Source organism: Leopardus geoffroyi, chromosome A3 (genome assembly GCF_018350155.1).
Source record: "Leopardus geoffroyi isolate Oge1 chromosome A3, O.geoffroyi_Oge1_pat1.0, whole genome shotgun sequence".
Taxonomy (NCBI): Eukaryota; Metazoa; Chordata; class Mammalia; order Carnivora; family Felidae; genus Leopardus; species Leopardus geoffroyi.
The window spans coordinates 79441335-79461510 of record NC_059336.1 but is presented as its reverse complement, the minus strand read 5'-3'; the positions used below and the strand labels follow the sequence as shown (position 1 = coordinate 79461510).

At 37.3% G+C, this 20176-nt stretch overlaps 1 protein-coding gene across 11 annotated transcripts in view; it reads left to right on the top strand.

Moving 5' to 3' along the window:
• Window positions 1-20176, top strand: part of USP34 (ubiquitin specific peptidase 34) — a 252897-nt gene that overhangs the window by 72947 nt on the left and 159774 nt on the right. For all 11 annotated transcript variants that reach the window (XM_045446153.1, XM_045446155.1, XM_045446151.1 and 8 more), the window contains 3 exons: window positions 7717-7784; window positions 11111-11303; window positions 12269-12330. In XM_045446153.1, the coding sequence (XP_045302109.1) occupies window positions 7717-7784; window positions 11111-11303; window positions 12269-12330 (323 nt within the window). The remainder of the gene's footprint in view (window positions 1-7716; window positions 7785-11110; window positions 11304-12268; window positions 12331-20176) is intronic.

Below are 20176 nucleotides of genomic sequence, written 5' to 3'. Positions count from 1 at the left end.
GGCGGTGGGGAGGTGCAGAGGAGAAGGAGACAGAATCTGAAACAGGCTCCAGGCTCTCAGCTGTCAGCACAGAGCCTGACGCAGGGCTTGAACCTGTGAACGATGAAATTATGACCCAAGCTGAAGTTGGACACTTAACCATCTGAGCCACCCAGACACCCCTCTCTAGATTTTTTCTGATCCTTTCTTCCCTTGTGCTCTTCTCTGGTTTGTTGGCTTTAGTGATATACCTGGATTCCTTTTACTTTATTGTTTACATATTTACTACTGGTTTTTGATTTGTGGTTCCCATTAAGTTTGTATATAACATCTGTGTATAGCAATCTGTAAGTTAATGGTCACTTAAATTTATTTTTTTAGAGAGAGAGTGTGCACATATGCAAGCAGGGGTGCGGCAGAGGGAGAGGGAGAGAGAGAATCTTAAGCAAGCTCCACACCCAGCGTGGAGCCTGACACAGGGCTTGATCTCACAACTGTGAGATCATGACCTGAGCTGAAATCAAGAGTCAGACACTTAACTGAGCCACCAGGTGCCCCAAGTTTATTTTTTTAATGGTTTTATTATTATTACTTTTTAAAATTTTAGGTTCCCAGTCTAGTTAACATACGTTATTCTATTAGTTTCTGCTTAAGTTTAAATCCGTTTTTACTCTTCTTCTCTCGACGTTTTAGGTGTATGATGTAAGTATTCCATCCTTTTATTTTATGAATCCCTTGACCAGTTTTTATGGAAATACTTATTTTTATTGCTTTTGTGTTTGTTTGTTTTTGTTTTTACTTTTCATCCTCTCACAGTCTTTCCTTGTTACTCCAAGAGCCCCCTTTCTTGTAGATCTGGTTTAATGGTCATAAAACCCTTTACTTTTTCTTAGAGAAACTATCTCTCCTATTCTGAATAGCAGAGCACTTTGAATATATCATGTCACTCCTTTCCTGTCTACAAAGTTTCTGCTGAAAAATCTGGTGATAACCTTATGGGTTTCCCTTGTATGTAACTGTCTTTTGCTGGTTTAAACATTTTTTCTTTATTGCTACTTTTTGCCATTTTAATTAATATGTGTCTTGGTGTGGACATCTTTAGGTTGAATTTTAGGGGGAATTTGTGCCTCTTGGATTTGGATATCTGTTTCCTTCCCCAGATTAGGGAATTTTGCAGTTATTATTTTTTAAATGAGTTTTCTGCCCTCCCATTGCTCTTTATTCTTCTGAGATCCCTATAGTTCAAATGCTATTAACACTTAATGGAGTCACTGCGTTTCCTAAGTCTATTTAGTTTTCATAATTTTCTTTCCTGTTTTTTGCTCAGCTTAGTTACTTCCCATTACTGTCTTCCAGGTCATTAATTCATTCCTCTGCTTCCTCTAGCCTGCTGTTTATTCCATCAAATGTATTTTTAATTTAATGTAATTTAATCTTGATCTCTTGATTGGTTCTTTTTTATATCTGTGTTAAGGATCTCACTGATATCCTCCACTCTTTTCTCAAGCCCAGTGAGTATCTTTATGATCATTACTTTAAATTCTGTATCAGGCATATTTCTTAAGTCTGTTTCACTTTGGTCTTTCTGTGGTTTGGTCCTTTTATTACATTTGGGAGATATTTCTGTCTCTTCATTTTGTCTCATCTCTTGTATCTGTTTTTCTGTGTTATCAATGTCAGTTCTTTATCTTGCTCTTCATGATAACAGCCTTATGAAGAAGAGGTCTTGTAGTGCTTTGCAGTGCTGTGCAGTTCAGAGTCCCCTATTCTCCAGGGCCTGGTCCTTTTAGGTGTGTGTCCTATATGTGTTGCATGTGCTCTCCTATTGTGTCTTGGTCTCTTTTTCCTTCAGTACAGTTATCTGCAGATGCTGTCTTTGTGTATTGTGGTGATGTTTGGTCCTCAATAGGGGCTGGGCACATTTTAATAAAGTGTGGGAAATGACATTTGCCCCTGCAGCCACCTCTTGAACTGAGGTTCTGCAAAATGGGCAGCTGATTGGGAGATGTGTTGGCCAGATACATGCACTGGTATGTTGGGGTAGAGGCCTGTAGCATTGGGACTAAGGGAATGTGATGGGGAAGGGTGGGTCTAGCAACATGTGGGGTGTGGGGTGGTGGTAGGCAGCTTGGTGCAAGTAAGGTAATGATTGTTGGCCCCGTTTCAGGTTTCTGCAGCTGCCTGTATGCTGGGTGGTGGGGGGAGGGAAGTGGTGCTTGCCAGCTCCTCTGTTCCTGGAGGGGTCTCCTTGTGGTGACTGTCTCTCTGGCCATGCTCCAAGATGAGCAGATCACTCCCACTCCTGTCTGTTTCCAGTGTCTTTCAAATTTCTAGTTTTGTGCTGTATCTGCAGGGATATTTGTTATGCTCTCTCTTTAAGGGTGGGGACTTTACTTCCTAATGCCATTTGGCCTCTCCTTTAGCTGAGCCCATTGAGTTTTAAAATTCCAGGCATTAAGTTACCCTGTTTTTTTTTTTTTTTTTTTTTAATTTTTTTTTCAACGTTTATTTATTTTTGGGACAGAGAGAGACAGAGCATGACCGGGGGAGGGGCAGAGAGAGAGGGAGACACAGAATCGGAAACAGGCTCCAGGCTCTGAGCCATCAGCCCAGAGCCTGATGCGGGGCTCGAACTCACGGACCGCGAGATCGTGACCTGGCTGAAGTCGGACGCTTAACCGACTGCGCCACCCAGGCGCCCCAAGTTACCCTGGTTTTAAGAACCCCCCAAATTCAGCCTCTCTTCCTTTCAGAGGCAAATGTGTGAAAGTTTTTTGTCCTTCTCTGTGCTGACTCCTTCCCCAGTATGGTTAGCTCGAAGACCATGTCTTTGCCCTTCCTGGTCTCTCCCTACCTTGAGTTGTGGAGTTTGTTCTCCCAGTGTTTGGTTGTTTTCTGGGTTATATATGCTGTGTTATCTAGTTGTATCTGTGAGGCTGTATGATCTTAGAGTCCTCCTACTCCATCATCTTCCCAGACTTCTCCAAGGTGTTACATGTCTTTATTAGATTTTTTGTAGACATAAATTTTTTTGATACTTGTTTAAGGAGAATATTTTTGAAAACTTTATTTAGTATTTGTTCCTGGTAATTCAGAAAACATATGCTTATATATAATATGGGTTGTGTATGTACATGTATATATGTACGTATGTTAATTACTTGGATTAACTTTCTATGCAGCATTCTTGACAAACAATTTAATTCTAAAAACACTTACTGAAAGTTGTTTTGGATTGTTCTGTTCACATAATCATATTATCTCAGAGTAATAATATTATTTGTAATTGAACTATAATTGACATACAACGTAACATTAGTTTTTAGGTGTACAGGATAGTGATTTGACAAGTCCATATATTATGCTATGCTCACCACAAGTATAGCTACCATCTGTCACCGTACAATGCCATATAATATCATTGACTATATTCCCTATGCTGTTCCTTTTATCCTTGTGACTTACTCATTCTGTAAGTGGAAGCCTGTATATACCACTCCTCTTACCCCATTTTGCCCACCCTCCCACACTCTCCCCTCTGGTAACCATCATTTCTCTGTATTTATGGGTCTGTTCCTGGTTTTTGTTAGTTGGTTTACTTTGATATTTAGATTTCACATGTAAGTGAAATCATAAGATATTTTTGTTTTTCTGTATTCTATTATTTAGCATAAAATGTTCTAGGTCCATTCATGTTATTTATGGGAAGATCTCATTATTTTTTGTTGCTGAGTAATATTTCATGGTATGTACATGTATATGTGTGTATAATTAATTCTTTGAGGAACCCCTATACTGTTTTCCATGGTGGCTGCACCAATTTACATTCCCACCAACAATGCATGACGTTTCATCTTTTTCCGCATTGTCACAAATGTTATTTCTTATCTTTTTGATTCTAGCTGTTCTGACAAGTATAAGGTGATAACTCATCGTGGTTTTGATTTGCATTTCCCTGATGAATAGTGATGTTGAGCATCTTTTCGTGTGGCTATTGGCCATCTGTAGGTCTTCTTTGGAGAAATGCCTGTTTGGATCCTTTGCCCATTTAAAAAAAAAAATTTTTTTTTTAATTTAAATTTTATTTTTGAGAGAGAAAGAGTGAGTGGGGTAGGGGCAGAGAGAGAAGGAGTCACAGAATCCAAAGCAGGCTCCAGGCTCTGAATTGTCAGCATAGAGTCCGACATGGGGCTTGAACTCATGAACCATGAGATCATGACCTGAGCCAAAGTTGGACACTCAACTGACTGAGCCACCCAGGTGCCCCCTTTGCCCATTTTTAATCAGATTATTTTTTGTGTTGTATGAGCTATTTAGATATTTTGGACTTTAACCCTTTATCAGGTATATCATACACAAATGTCTTCTTCCATTCAGTAGGTTGCCCTTTAGTTTTGTGAATTGTTTCCTTCACTTTGTAGAAGCTTCTTATTTTTGTATAATGACAGCAGTTTATTTTTCCTATCGTGTTTTTTTTTTTTTTTTTTTTTGCCTGAGGAAACATATCCAGAAAAATGTTGCTGAGAACAATGTTCAGGAGATTACTGCCTATGTTTTCTTTTTTGGAGCTTTATGGTTTCAGGTCTCACATTTAGGTCTTTAACCTATTTTGAATTTATTTTTGTGTATGGTGTAAGAAAGTGGCCCAATTTCATTCTTTTGCATATAGCTGTCAGTTTCCCCATTACCATTTATTGAAGGGACTTTTCCTCATTGTATGTTTTTGCTTCTTTTGCTGTGGATTAATTGACCATATAAGTGTGGGTATTTTTCTGGGTTCTCAATTCTGTTCCATTGATTTATGTGTGTATTTTTGTTCCAGTGTCATACTGTTTTGATTGCTACACTTTGTAATGTATTTTAATATCTGGGATTGTGACACCTCTAGCTTTGTTATTCTTTTTTAAGGTTTCTTTGCCTATTTGGGGTCTTTTGTGGTTCTATACAAATTTTGGAATTATTTATTATTGTTCTGTGAAAAACGTAGCTGTTATTTTAGTATAACAGCATCTGTGGATTGCCTATGAACATTTCAACAATATTCATTCTTCCTACCTGTGAGCATGGAATATCATTTTATTTGTGTCATTTCAACTTTTTTGTCATTGGTTTTTTTTGTTTTTAATTTCTAAAAAATGTTTCGTGAGAGAGAGAGAGAGTGTGAACAGCATGCAGAGAGAGAGAAGGAGACACTGAATCCGAAGCAGTCTCCAGGCTCTGAGCTGTCAGCACAGAGCCCACTGTGGGGCTTGAACCCATGAACTGTGAGATCGTTACCTGAGCAAAGTCAGATGCTAAACTGACTGAGCCACTCAGATACCCTGACATCAGTGTTTTGTAGTTTTCAGAGTAAAGGTCTTTTAGCTCCTTGGTTAAGTTTATTCCTAGGTATTTTATTGTTTTTGGTGCAATTGTAAATCAAATTTTTTGTTTGTTTTTCTTCTATTTTGTTAAGTTAGTCTTAGTTTTAATTCTTCCGTTTTAGTCTTAGGACTTTTATTTACTTTCTTAACTTTTGTACTATCCAGGACCTTCAGGTCAATTTGAATTAAAGACATTCATGATTGCTCCTAGTTTTAGAAGGAATTTTTATTTTTATTCATTATTATTATTATTATTTTGAGAACGAGAGCACAAGCAGGGGACAGGCAGAGGAAGAGGGAGAGAGAGAGAGAATCTTTTTTTTTTTTTTTTTTTTAATTTTAATTCTCAAGTTAGTTAACATACAGTGTAGTCTTGGCTTTAGGAGTAGAACCCAGTGATTCATCTCTTATATCTAACACTCAGTGCTTCATCTTTCCCCTGTGTTCATCTGTTAGGTTTCTCAAATTCCACATGGGTGAGATCATGATATCTGTCTTTCTTTGACTTATTTTGCTTAGCATAATACCCTCCAGTTCCATCCACATTATTGCAAATGGCAAGATTTCATTCTTTTTGCATTGCTGAGTAGTATTCCATTGTATATATACCACACCTTCTTAATTGGGCATTTGGGCTCTTTCCATAATTGCCTATTGTCGATAGCACTTGTGTAAACATTGAGGTGCATGTGCCCCTTCGAATCAGCATTTTTGTATCCTTTGGTTAAATTCCTAGTAGTGCAATTGCTGGGTTGTAGGGTAGTTCTATCATTAATTTTTTGAGGAACCTCCACACTGTTTTCCAGAGTGATTGCACCAGTTTGCATTCCCACCAACAGTGCAGTAAGGTTACCCCTTCTCCACTTCCTTGCCAAAATCTGTTGTGTCCTGAGTTATTAATTTTAGCCATTCTGACCTGTGTAAGGTGGCAACTCATTTCTGGTTTTGATTTGTATTTCCATGGTGATGAGCGATGTTGAGCATCTTTTCATGTATCTGTTTGCCATCTTGATGTCTTCTTTGGAAAATTGTCTATTCATGTCTTCTGCCCATTTCTTCACTGGATTATTTGTTTTTTGGGTGTTGAGTTTGGTTAGTTCTTTATAAATTTTGGATACTGACCCTTTATCCGATATGTTATTTGTAAACATCATCTCCCATTCCATCAGTTGCCTTTTAGTTGTGTTGATTGGTTCTTTTGCTGTGCAGAAGCTTTTTATCTTGATGAGGTCCCAGTAGTTCATTTTTGCTTTTATTTCTCTTCGGGAGAGAGAGAATCTTAAGCAGGCTCCGTGCTGAACTTGGAGACTGATACAGGCTTGATCTCACAACTATGAGTTCATGACCTGAGCTGAAATCAAGAGTCAGATGCTTAACTGACTGAGCCCCCCAGGTGCCCCTAGATGGAAAAATTTTAACCTTTTACCATCAGTATAGCATTTTGTATGGAACTGACATAATGGTCTTTGATTAGAGTGGAGTCATATATTTTGTATTTTCAAATTTGTTTTTAATTTGTGTCCCTTGCCTTTGCTAAGGCTTAGTATTATAGCTTGTTGTTAGATAATTTGCTTAGGATTTTTGTTTTTATGCTACGTGAACCATTATTAGAATAAAGTTCTAAGGTAAGCATATTTAGAAATGGTTTGGAATATCATGGAGACAAAAGAAAATAAATTATAATTTATTATATCTTAGATTGGGGTATCTACAGTAATAGCTTAAATGTTATAATCATTATGTGTGACTATAAAATGTATTTCCCATAGATGGATATTGACAAGAAGGAAGGATGGATTTTCTGTTAAAAGCTAAGATAGTTTATTAGAAAGCTAATTTATTAAAATAATTTTTTAACGTTTATTTATTTTTGAGAGACAGAGAGGGACAGAGTGCAAGCAGGGGATGGACAGAGGGAGAGGGAGACACAGAATCTGAAGCAGGCTTCAGGCTCTGAGCTGTTAGCACAGGGCCCGATGCAGGGCTCAAACTAAAAAACTGTGACATCATGACCTGAGCCACCCAGGCACCCCTAGAAAGCTAACTTCGTGCTATTGTATTTAGGTTGCTGTCATACAAAGAGGCATATAGTACCATGTAGTAAGATGAAATTACTTGGGTAGGTAGGTGATTCTCCCTAGAAAAAGGTTATGGTCTTTAGGATGATTTTATGTATATCTGTAACAAATATATATAGGTTACTTACCTGATATGTGTGTAATCCTGTTTCTTAGTTTATTGTTTTTAAAATATATAAAATGTGTGTAGTTTTAGCATCAGCAAAATACTAAATGCTCTTGTTTGTAATTAATTACAGTGACATGTATTTCACATATTCTTTATAGATTAATGTCATATTTATGTTTCTTTATAGATTAGAATATGGCTACATATCCCTGCTGTCATGCAGCACATTATCCCTTTTAGGACCTATGTTATTAGGTAAGTTTATAAAATCTTTTTCCCTTCATTACCAATGTGATATGTTTAAATAGTTTATAACATAGTGTAGATTTATATTGTTTTAAAGTCCCTTGTATTCACATCCTTTAGAGAAAATTGACAGTTTAGTGTATAATATTTTTAATGCTCATGTAGGCTTATATTTAATGTTTACACTTAAGCAGTTTATGTTGGACCTTTTTTTTTTCTTTTTTCAAAGATTTAAAAAATTTTAAGTATTATCTACACTCAGCATGGGACTTGAACTCAAAACCCTGAGCGAACCAGGCTCCCCTGGACCTTTTATTTTCTTATACATGAATATATAAGGAGTTTAACAATGGTTACATGGTATTCCACAGTATGCAGTCAACAAAGATACACGAAGTATTATGTTCTAGGCTTTGGGAATATAGCAGAGAAGAAAGGACTTCTCTTTTTGCAGTGTCTGTACCAAGTAAATAAGTAGATGGTAATAGTTCATCAGAAAGTCATGATAATTACAGAGTAAAGGAGGAGCAAAGGTGGATTGAGAGTTCTAGAGGGTGGGTCACAATTTTAAACAGGGGTTTAAAGAAGGTCTCTTTGAGAAGAGATGACATTTGAGTTTAAGTCCCAGCCTCAGAAGGAACCCTAAGAGGATGGAGAACAAAATGTATTGATTAGAGTTGGAGTGTGAACTTTTGGGAGTTCTAAGATTGTACTTCTTGGTAATATTTATTACTTCTTTCTACTTTTTCTCATTTTATTTGCAAAAATTTGAGTACCTATTTTCCTTATATTCGAGTTTTTGGAGAAAGTATCGAAAAAAGAATCTGACAGTGATGAATCCTTTGTCAGGTAATGTGATAGAGAGGAAATGTGAGGTCTTTCTGAAAGATGGCATTTGAAGATCATGAATCCGCTAATCAGGTGATATTTGGAAGAACGTATTCCCGGTAGAAGGAACATAGGGAAGTTAGCTTTGAAGTTGGAAAGAATATGACATTCAAGAAAGTAGAAGCAGACTGGTGTGGAACATAGTGTGTAAGGGAGGAGTAGTTATGATAAGAGGTTGGATAAGCAAGGGCAGATTGTACAGGACCTTAAAGCTATTAAGAGTTTGGATTTAATTTTAGCAATGGGAATCTATTGCTAAATCTAGGGTTTTAAGCAGGTGAGTCATGATTATTTTTAGAAGATCACTTTGGCTTTTAAGTGGATCATAAATTATAAGTTGTTGGGGTAGAAGCTAGGAGACCAATTGAAAGGTTAATGCAGTAGTCTTGGAAATAAATGATGTTTATAAGGATTGTTTATGGTGATTTTGAAAATTGAATGGATGTAAGTGAAAATAAAATGGACAGGATTGGTGATTCTGGAATTTAAAGGGGTAAACATCCTGGATGACACATAAACCTCCCTCCCTCAATTTCTCTTTTGTGCTGTGGGCATCATTCACTGAGATGTGAAGAACTGGGAGAACTTCAAGACTTAATTTCGAGATGCCTGTGGGACATTTAAGTGGCACTGGTGAACTGAGAGCATACATGTATAATTAAGGACAGTATTGTTGGAGAACAAACAGAGGGTTACAGGAGGGGTTGTGGGAGGAGGGATGGGCTAAATGGGTAAGGGGCATTAAGGAATCTACTCCTGAAATCATTGTTACACTATATGCTAACTAACTTGGATATAAATTAAAAACAACAACAATAGTATTGTTAATTGAGTAATCAGCATAAAGACCTCAGTTATTCAATACCTCCTGGGAGTGAATGAGGTCATCTGGGGGAGAGAATCTAGAAAAGAATAGAAGTGTGTTGAGGTACCTGGTTGTTCCATTCGGTTAAGCATCTAAGTCTTGGTTTCAGCTCAGGTCATGATCTCACAATTTGTGGGATCAAACCCCAAGTTGGGCTCCTTGCTGACAGTGCAGAGCCTGCTTGGGATTCTCTCTCTCTTTGTCTCTCTACCCGTTCCCCCCCCCCCCCATTCTCTCTCTCTCTCTCTCTCCCTCCCTCCCTCCCTCCCTCCTTCTCAAAATAAATAAATAAACTTTAAAAAAAGTGTGTGAGGATGGGGCCTTTGTATCAGTTTGCTTTTGCTGTGTAAGAAAACAACACCCAAATCTTAATGGCTTAAAATAACAACCATTTATTATTTCTCACAGTTCTCAGGCTAAGTAGTTCTTTTGATCTGGGTTGACTTGGCTGGAACTGCATGCTTTAAGAATATCACCTCACTTATGTATTCTCTGGTTGCCCGCTGATTGTTGCTGGAAGTGGAGGGGAGTTCATATTCATCTTGCAGTTGGGGCATCGGCTGTGTGTCTTTCATCCAGCAGGCTAACCTGGGTTCTGTTTTTTTGGTGATGGAAAAGTTAGAGGTTAAGCACAGACTTTCCAAGCTTCTGTTTATGCCACATCTCTTAATGTTCCATTTATCAAAGCAACTTGCATTGCAAAGCTCGGATTCAAGAGAGAATGTAGATGAAATAGGGAGAATCTAGAGAAAGAAGGTGATACCTCTTTTATTTTTTTAATGTTTATTTAGAGAGAGTGTGAGGGAGGGAGTAGCAGAGAGAGGGAGAGAAAGGGAGAATCCCAAGGACTCTGTGTTGTCAGCACAGAGCCTGACATGGGGCTCGATTCCACAAACAGATCATGACCTGAGCTGAAACCAAGAGTCGGACGCCTAACGGACTGAGCCCCCCAGGTCCCCCCAAATAGATGATACCTCTTGATAGGAAGGGTGGCAACATTGCATTGCAAAGGCCTCTGTGTAAAGTGATGGGAATAGTTGGGGCCATTTTGCAATCCATTACAAACCCCGAGGAGCACTAATGTTGAAGGTTGGATAGGGAAGGAAGAACCATCAAATAGAATAGGTAGGACCTGAGGAAAACCAGTGGTTTGTGATATCTGGAAGCCAAATAAGAATAATGTTTAAAATGTACTTACTTTGAAGAATTTTGGCTGTGTGGGGAGTAAATATATGATTTTATATGAAAGTAGGTGAAATTTACTAAAATAGGACCTGTATACATGATAGATATGAGAGATTAATAAAGCTTTATCAGAGGTGCAGAATCCGATGTTAAATATCTTGGCTCTTGGCAGTTTCTGATTCAAGTTGGACTCTGCAAAGAACATGCTACTTCAGGTCACAGTCTTTGAAGCAGCACTTAGAAATAACTTAAATTGGGAATGTTAATCTCAGGATGCCAGGTTCTACTTTATTAAACATTTTAGAGGTATGGAACAAAGGAATATTACTGAAGTTTTGAAGGGTCTTTAGGAATATTTTACAGGTTTTTATGTATGTTTTATTTTGAATCACTTAAGGTATTTATGCAAGCTCTCTGATCAGGAGTTAAGACAGAGTGCGGCTCGCAACATGGCTGACTTAATGTGGAGCACAGTGAAAGAACCATTGGATACAACATTATGCTTTGATAAAGAAAGTTTAGATCTTGCATTTAAGTACTTTATGTCACCAACTCTGACTATGAGGTTGGCTGGACTAAGTCAGATAACGGTAAGCTATATTCATTTTGGGTCATTTTTTATTTGCCTTCTGCACTTCACCATCATCATCATTATCCCTACTATTTGTGGAGCACTTATATGAGGCGTTGTGCTTGTTATTTTACATAGATTACTTTGTATGGTCTATATAAATAATTTTAGTATTTTCCCTATTTTAAATATGATGAAACTGAAGCTTAGAATTACAAGGATTTATACTTTAGGTCATCTTTCTTTTCTTTCTTTCCTTTTTTTTCTTTCATTTTCCACGCAAAAGCCAGAGATAATTAGGCCATAGACCATATTTGATTAACAGAGATTTTGTTTGAATTGGACGGTAGCGAATAATGTTGTAAATAGAGAGAAATATATATTATTGTCTTGGGGATGAGATGGGGAGGAAGACCTGATACCATGAGTCTGTATTCTTGCATAATAACAATTTGCTAGAGCTCAGTAGTTAGCTGAATCCTTTAGAGTGACTATGCTTTTTCAGATTTACCAAGGTTTCCATGAGCTTTACTCCTTTGTATTTCCTGCCTGTTTTATTCTTAAGTAACCACATTTACCCATGTATTAGGCTTCGTAAATGTAGAAAATACTTATTGACATTTTTTCTAAATTAAATCTTAAATGTATTTATTGAGGGAGCCTTCCTGACATTTTATGTCTGTAGTGACATATTACTTGCTGCCTAGCATTAGATTTTTTAAATTTTTCACCTATTTAGTTTTGTTCTCTCATTTTCTCTCATGTACTTAGTGGAATAAAGCACGAGTATTACTTGTAGAATGAAATTTTTTACTATTTCAATATGATAAAGGAAATAACCAGATTAATTAGTGTGTGTGAGAATCTTATGTTTTATAATTTTGATTTGGTTATTGACTAATATATATATAACCATGTTTCTTGGCAGTTGGTAACATACTAGAAAAATTTTGTAAAAAAAACTTTAAATTTCTTTAATTATAGAATCAGCTTCATACCTTCAATGATGTATGCAATAATGAATCCTTGGTATCAGACACAGAAACGTAAGTAGGAACGTCAGTTTATATATAAGTATATTAACTTATTGTGCAGCTGCTTATATGGTATATATAATTGTGACTTTATTAGTTTGGAAGTGTTTGGTAGGAATTCTTTGCCTTGTGACTTGATTAATAAGTTTTCGGAACAATATATTGAAACAATTCTCTTTTTTTTTTTTTTTTTTTTTCAATGTTTATTTATTTTTGGGACAGAGAGAGACAGAGCATGAACGGGGGAGGGGCAGAGAGAGAGGGAGACACAGAATCGGAAACAGGCTCCAGGCCCTGAGCCATCAGCCCAGAGCCCGACGCGGGGCTCGAACTCACGGACCGCGAGATCGTGACCTGGCTGAAGTCGGACGCTTAACTGACTGCGCCACCCAGGCGCCCCGAAACAATTCTCTTTTTTAAAAGGATATACCAACACATAGTTTTAGTGGCACAAAATGCAAAGGTGTACTATTTATAAAGGAAAATTCAGTAATAAAGAATATCGGGGGGCACCTGGCTGGCTCAGTCGGTTAAGCATCTGACTCTTGATTTTGGCTCAGGTCATGTTCTTACAGTTGTGACATTGAGCCCCACATTGGGCTCTGTGCTGACAGTGTGGACCCTGCTTGGGATTCTTTCTCTCCTTCTCTCTCTCCCTCTCCCCTGCTCATGGTTGGTCTCTCTCTCAAAATAAATAAATAAACATTAAAAAAAATAGAATATGGTACTGATAGTTTTCAGAAAGCACACTTGATGCAGATAAAGAAAAGACCTCATTCAACACATTTTATGAGGAAAAACCAAGTTAATGATGCTCATGTGTGAAAAGAAGTAGTTGTTACAGCTTAGTGCTTTTCAGTATCTTAGAAATATTTATTTATTCCAATATCCCATTTAGGTGTTTGTCCAGTATACAAATCCATTTTAAAATCTCAATTGAGTGGTAATATCTTTTGCTTGAAAATACCTGTATAGTTTTTTGTTCGTTTGTTTTTGTTTTTTTAATGTTTGTTTATTTTTTTATTTTTATTTAAAAAAAAATTTTTTTTTTTCAACGTTTATTTATTTTTGGGACAGAGAGAGACAGAGCATGAACGGGGGAGGGGCAGAGAGAGAGGGAGACACAGAATCAGAAACAGGCTCCAGGCTCTGAGCCATCAGCCCAGAGCCCGACGCGGGGCTCGAACTCCCGGACCGCGAGATCATGACCTGGCTGAAGTCGGACACTTAACCGACTGCGCCACCCAGGCTCCCCAATGTTTGTTTATTTTTGAGAGAGGGAGAGAGAGAGAGAAGGGCAGAGAGGGAAACACAGAATCTGAAGCAGGCTTCAGGCTCTGAGCTGCCAACACAGAGCCCAGTGCAGGGCTTGAACTTAGAAACTATGAGATCGTGACCTGAGCTGAAGTCGGACCAACTGAGCCTGCCAGGTATCCCGACCTGTATAGTTTTAAGGTGTTAGAAAAGTCATAATTATATGAATGACTTATATTTTTGCTTTACTAAGTAAGTAACTTTTATGCATTGATTTTAGTTCTGCCCTATGGAATTAACCTCAGTTGAACCGAACCCTTCGTGAATTTGAAAACCAGAGATGATGTCTTTTGACTCTTTTTCTTCTCCAGGCTAAAAAGTTCTTATTCTTCCAACATGATAGGGTGTTTAGATTTATTACCAGACCACTCTCCCATCTCTGGCAACATTCTTTGTCAGTAATTTCCTTAAAATAATGTTGCCCAGAATAGGTCATAGCTGTATAAATTCTGGGTCATACTAGGAGTACTATTTTCCACTGTCAGGATATTACATAGATTATATCCAGTAGTAAAACTACACCTTTGGATTTTAACCCCTTAGTTTGCCCTTCTCTCACCTCTCTACTCCATAAGACAGACTAGGAGAATGTTAAATTTGCCGAGGCAGTAATCACCCCCACTCTGCAAAAAAAAAAAAAATCCTAAAATCATCAGTGCAGTAACTTCACATGTCCATACAAGCTAGATCCTTATGTTGCTAAAACAGTGCATAGAGAATAAGGAGTTCCATTAAAAAAAAGTATAAGGAATATGTGTCCTAAAGGCATGATTAAGAAAAGAGGGAGGAGAGTCAAAATTTTGAGTAATAGTAGGTAGAAATAGTTAAAATTGGGAAGAGAAGGGTTCTTACAATGTGGGAAAATTGGAACAAATAGAGAAAAGGTGATAAATACTGTTGCAGCCTATGAATTGTGTCTCTCTTTTTTAGCAGATTTATTAAGGTATAGATACTGTACCTATCATAAAATTCACCTGTATTTACAGTGAATTTTAGGAGATTGGCAGGGCTGTGTGAAAATCATCACAGTCCAATTTTAGAACATTTCTATCACTTTAGAAAAACCCCTTTTACCAATTTGTAATCAATTCCTAGTCTTATTCTTAGCCTCACTAATATACTTTTGTCTTTTTTTAATTTTAATTTTTTTTAAGTTTATTTATTTATTTTGAGAGAGATACTCAGAAAGCACGATGGGTTAAAGGGAGAGAGAGAATTCCAAGCATACTCTGCACTGTCAGTGCCAAGCCAGATGCGGGCTCGAACTCATGAACTGTGAGAACATGATCTGAATGTAAATCAAGAGGACCAAATTAAAAAAAAAAAGCAACACTGAGAGATCTTTGTAGTACCAAATGAGATCCATGTCTGTTTTTCCATAGGGAGTAGGGTTGAGGAAAGGATACTACTGGTCTATGGTGGCATTTTTACATGAGGGAAAAAAATTTCCCTTGCGTGGCCCATATTGAAGTGGGAGCTTCCAAACAAATTTTAGTTCTGTGAAGTATCTGAGTTCTTCATATGGATTGTAGAACATCTTGTATACCTAGATCATATAAGATTTGTGTTTAATCAAGCCTACTGTCTTCCATCAAAGTCAGATGGCAAGTCACATTATTGCTTCTAAAGAGAATCCACTTTAGGATACACTTGATACTAATGATACGTTCTTACCAATTAAAGTGGTAGGTGACAGTAATTTAAAAAAGAATTCAAGGGTTCAGTATTAGCTAGTTTAGTCTGGCTTTATAGATTGTAACTGCCATAGAGAGTAACAAGAATTGGCTGTATTGTTTGTTTTCTTCTCCGTTTATTTCTGTTGCTTTTTATTTCATATATTTTGGGAGTTGTGGTTTTTTTTGTGTGTTTGTTTTTAGTCCCATATATGTTTATAATTGTTATGTTCCTGATAATTTCATTCTTTTATCATTATAAAAAGACCCATATATAAAGCTATTTTTGGCTTAGAGGTCCTGGGTGGCTTAGCTGGTTAAGTGTCCAACTTTGGCTCAGGTCATGGTGTCATGATTCATGGGTTCAAGCTCTACTTCAGAGCTTCTGTCTGTCTCCCTCTGCCCCTTCTCGCTTACTCTCTCAAAAATAAACATTAAAAAGCAATCCCCACATTTTTTGGCTTAATGTTTATTTTGTCTGAGTTACTATAGCCACTGCAACTTTGTTTTCATGGTATATCTTTTTCCATGCTTTTAACTTTTAATTTGTTTTTTTGTTTGTTTGTTTGTTTTAAGAGCGAGAGGGAGCGAGAGCACAAGTGAGGGAGGGGGGCAGAGGGAGAGAAAGAGAATCTTAAGTAGGCTCCATGCTTAGCACAGAGCTCAACATGGGCCTCCATCACATGACCCTGGGATCATGACTGGGGCCAAAATCTGGAGTTGGACTCTCAACTGATGAGCCACCCAGGTGCTCCTGTTTGTGTTTTTGGATCTAAAGTATTTATCTCAGCATATAGTTGGATTTAACTCTCCCCTCCCCAAATATAATCCCATAATCCCTGTTCCCCGCCCCCTTAAAGTAGTCTCTGTGCCCATTGTGGGGCTTGAACTCTCGACCCTGAGATCATGTTTTATGATCAGTTGCATGTTCTACCCACTGAGCCAGCCAGGTGCTCTAATCTCTGCCTTTTGATTGTAGTATTTAATCCATTTACTCTTAATATCATTGTGTAGTTGGATTTACTCCTATTTTGCTGTTGGTTTTATGTATGCCTTCTGTTTTGATTTTCTGTTTCTCCTTTATTGCCTTTATTCTTGTATACCATTTTAATCCATTGATTTTTTTTTTTTAATACTTCAAAAATTACTTTTTTAGTGGCTGCATTATGGGTTATAGTATGCATATTAGTTACTGTCTCCTTCCAATTAGTAATAATGGAATTTTAGTAAAATATGGAAACATTGTTCCAGTATAGGTCTGTTCCTTTGTTTCTGGTAAGTTAGCTGTTAATCTTACTGTGGTTCCTTTGTACACATATGTTTCATTTTCTTTTGCTGATTTCAAGATTTTGCTCTTTATCTTTGGCTTTTAACAATTTCATTATGATGAGTCTAGCTGTGGATCTCCTTGTGTGTATCTTAGTTGGAGTTTGTTGTGATTCCTGGATGTGTAGATAAACATTTTTCATTAAAGTAGGATATTTTGGCCATTATTTCTTCAGCTTTTTTTTTTTCCTCCTCCTCCTTCTGTGAGTCTGGTTATATGTAGGTTTCCAGAGCCCTGAAAAGTTGTCACTGATAATGTTGTTCAGTTTCATACTTGGCTCAGTTATAGCTACAATTCTGAATAATTAGAAAAGTCCCTGGGTATCCTTAGACTTAAATGGCTTTTTAAATTTAATTCTGTGGATAAACAAGAAAAAAAATTATTTCACCTTTTCAGTTTTTCTATGTATAATTCATGTGGATGGAACATGTTGGGAGCTCATATGGCAAGTCCTATTTTGAAACCTATTTTCTTCTACTCAGAATATATCTGTAACTACTTTTTTATTCTTTTATATAATTTTTAAATGTTTATTTATTTGAGAGAGCACGATCAGGGAACGGGCAGAGAGAGAGAGAGAGAGAGAGAAAATCCCAAGATTCTGTGCTGACAGCGCAGAGCCCAACGTGGGGCTCGATCTCACAAACTATGAGATGGTGACCTGAACCAAAACTAAGAGTCAGACACTTAACTGACTGAGTCACCCAGGTACACCTACTTTTTTCTTCTTTCTTTCTATTTTTTATTTAAAAATTTTTTTTAAATGTTTATTTTTTGAGAGACAGAGATAGAGCATGAGCCAGGGGAGAAGCAGAGAGAGAGGGAGTCACAGAATCTGAAGCAGGCTCCAGGCTCTGAGCTGTCAGCACAGAGCCCAACACGGGGCTCAAACTCACGGACCGCAAGGTCATGACCTGAGCCAAAGTCGGATGCTTAACCAACTAAGCCAAGGTGCCTCTTTTCTTTTTCTTTTTTGATTATTTTTTTAACATATATTTATTTTTGAGAGACACAGACATAGCGTGACTAGAGGAGGAGCAGAGAGAGAGGGAGACACGGAATCTGAAGCTGTCAGCACAGAGCCTGATGTGGGGCTCGAACTCACGAACCGTGAGATCATGACATGAGCCAAAGTTGGATGCTTAACCAACTGAGCCACCCAGGCGCCCTTTCTTTTTCTTTTTAAATGTTGTTTTAAATTTTATTTTGAGAGAATGTGAGTGTGGGAGAGGCAGAGAGAGAGAGGGAGACAGAAGATCTGAAGTGGGCTCTACACTGACAACAGCGAGCCTGATGTGCATCTTGAACTCGTCAATCGTGAAACCGTGACCTGAGCCAAAGTCAGACACTCAACCAGCTGAACCACCCAGGCACCCCACTACTTTTTTCATTAAATGTTCTGTAATAGCCATTTAAAAAGGTTTTTGAAGAAATAGGCAATCTGAAGAAGCCTGTATCAATGAAATTGAATGAAAAATTATTGACTTTCCAAAACAAAGCACCAGGCCCAGATGTCGTCACTGGTGAATTCTTCCAAATATTAAAAGAAGAAATTTAAGGGGTGCCTGGGTTGCTCAGTTCGTTAAGTGTCAGACTTCAGCTCAGGTCATGATTTTGTGGTCTGTGAGTTCAAGCCCCATGTTGGGCTCTGTGCTAACAGTTCAGAGCCTAGAGCCTGCTTCGGATTCTGTGTCTCCCTCTCCTTCAGCCTCTACCCCACTCATGTTCTGTCTGTCTCTCTTTCTCTCAAAAATAAACATTAAAAAAAAAAAAAAAAGATAAGAAATTTAAGGAAGAAATTACCCTAGGGGCGACTTGGTAGCTCAGTTGGTTAAGCATCTGAATCTTGTTTTCCACTCAGGTCATGATCTCATGGTTGTGAGTTTGAGCTCCTCATTGGGCTCTGTGCTAGGTGTGGAGCCTGCTTGAGATTGTCTCTCTCCCTCTCCTTTTGCCCCTCCTCAGCTTATATGCCTGTGTGCATGCACTCTCTCTCAAAAAAAAAACAACAAAAACAAAAAAAAACAAAACACCCTCCCCCAATACCAAAACCAAAGACATGTAAAAACTACAGACCAGTATTTCTCATGAACATAAATGTAGAAATCTTCATAAAATATTAGCAAATCAAGTCCATCAATGTACAAAAAGAATTACATGCTGCAACCAAGTGAGTTATACCCCAGGTATGCAAATCTGGTTCATTTCATGTAATCTGTCACATCAACAGGTTGAAAGAAAAATCACATGATCATATGTATATAAAGAAAAAGTATTTGACAAAATTGAATACTTAAGATAAAACTCAGTAAACTAGGAGTAGAGAACTTCCTCAGCTTGGTAAAGAACATTTACAAAAAAGCTACAGGTAACTTTGTATTAATAGTGAGAAACACAAAGCTTTCCACTGAAATCAGGAAAAAGGAAAGTCTGTTCTCTTACCACTGTCTTTCAACACTCTACTCAAAAGGCCTACCTAGTGTAGTAAGGCAAGGAAAGAGAATAAAATGTATATAGATTGGGAAGGAAGAAATCGGTCTTTGATTGGTGATGACATGATCTTCTATATAGAAAATCTGGGAGAATTGACACTTGTGGAACCTAGTGAGTGAGCAAAGGTACAGCAAGGTTGCAGGATACAAAGTTAATAAAGAAAACTCAGTTGCTTTTCTATATATCAGTACTGAACACATGAAATTTGAAATTTAAAATATAATTTCATTTACATTAGCACAACATATGAAATACTTAGATATAGACCCTGTTCATATCTTATTAGATTTATGTGAGGAAAATTACAAAACTCTGACAAAAGATACCAAAGAACTAAATAAATGGAGAGATACTCCATGTTTATGAATAGAACATGTAAAATTGTAAAGATAACAGTTCTTCCCAACTTGATCTATAGATTCAGTATAACCTCAGCCAAATCCCAGCAGGTTATTTTGTGGATATCAACAAAATGACTCTATAAAGTTTATATAGAGAGACAAAATACCCATAATTGCTAAGACAATATTGAAAAGAACAAAGTTGGCAGACTGATGATACCCACCCTCAAGACTTTAAAATTGCAGTCACGACAGTGTGGTACTGGTGACAAATAGATGAATGGAACAGAATAGAGAGCTCAGAAATAGACCATATAAATATAGTCCATTGACAGAGGAGCAAAGGCAGTACCATGGAGCAAAAATAGTCTTTCCAACAAATGGCACTGAAACAATTGGACAACTATGTACAAAAGAAAGAATCCAGACACAGACCACATACACTACTCAAAAATTAACTTAAAATGTGTCACACACATAAACATAAAATACAAAAATATAAAATTTTGTATTTTATAAAATCTTCTAGAATATAGGAGAAAACCTAGATGACTTTGAGTATGGCAGTGACCTTTTGGATATAACACCGTGATCCACCAAAGAAAGAATTGGCAAGGTGGAGTTTATTAAAATTAAAAACTTGTGCTCTGTGGAAGGTAATATAAAGAGAATAAGAAGATAGCCACAAGCTGGAAAAAAAATTTGCAAAA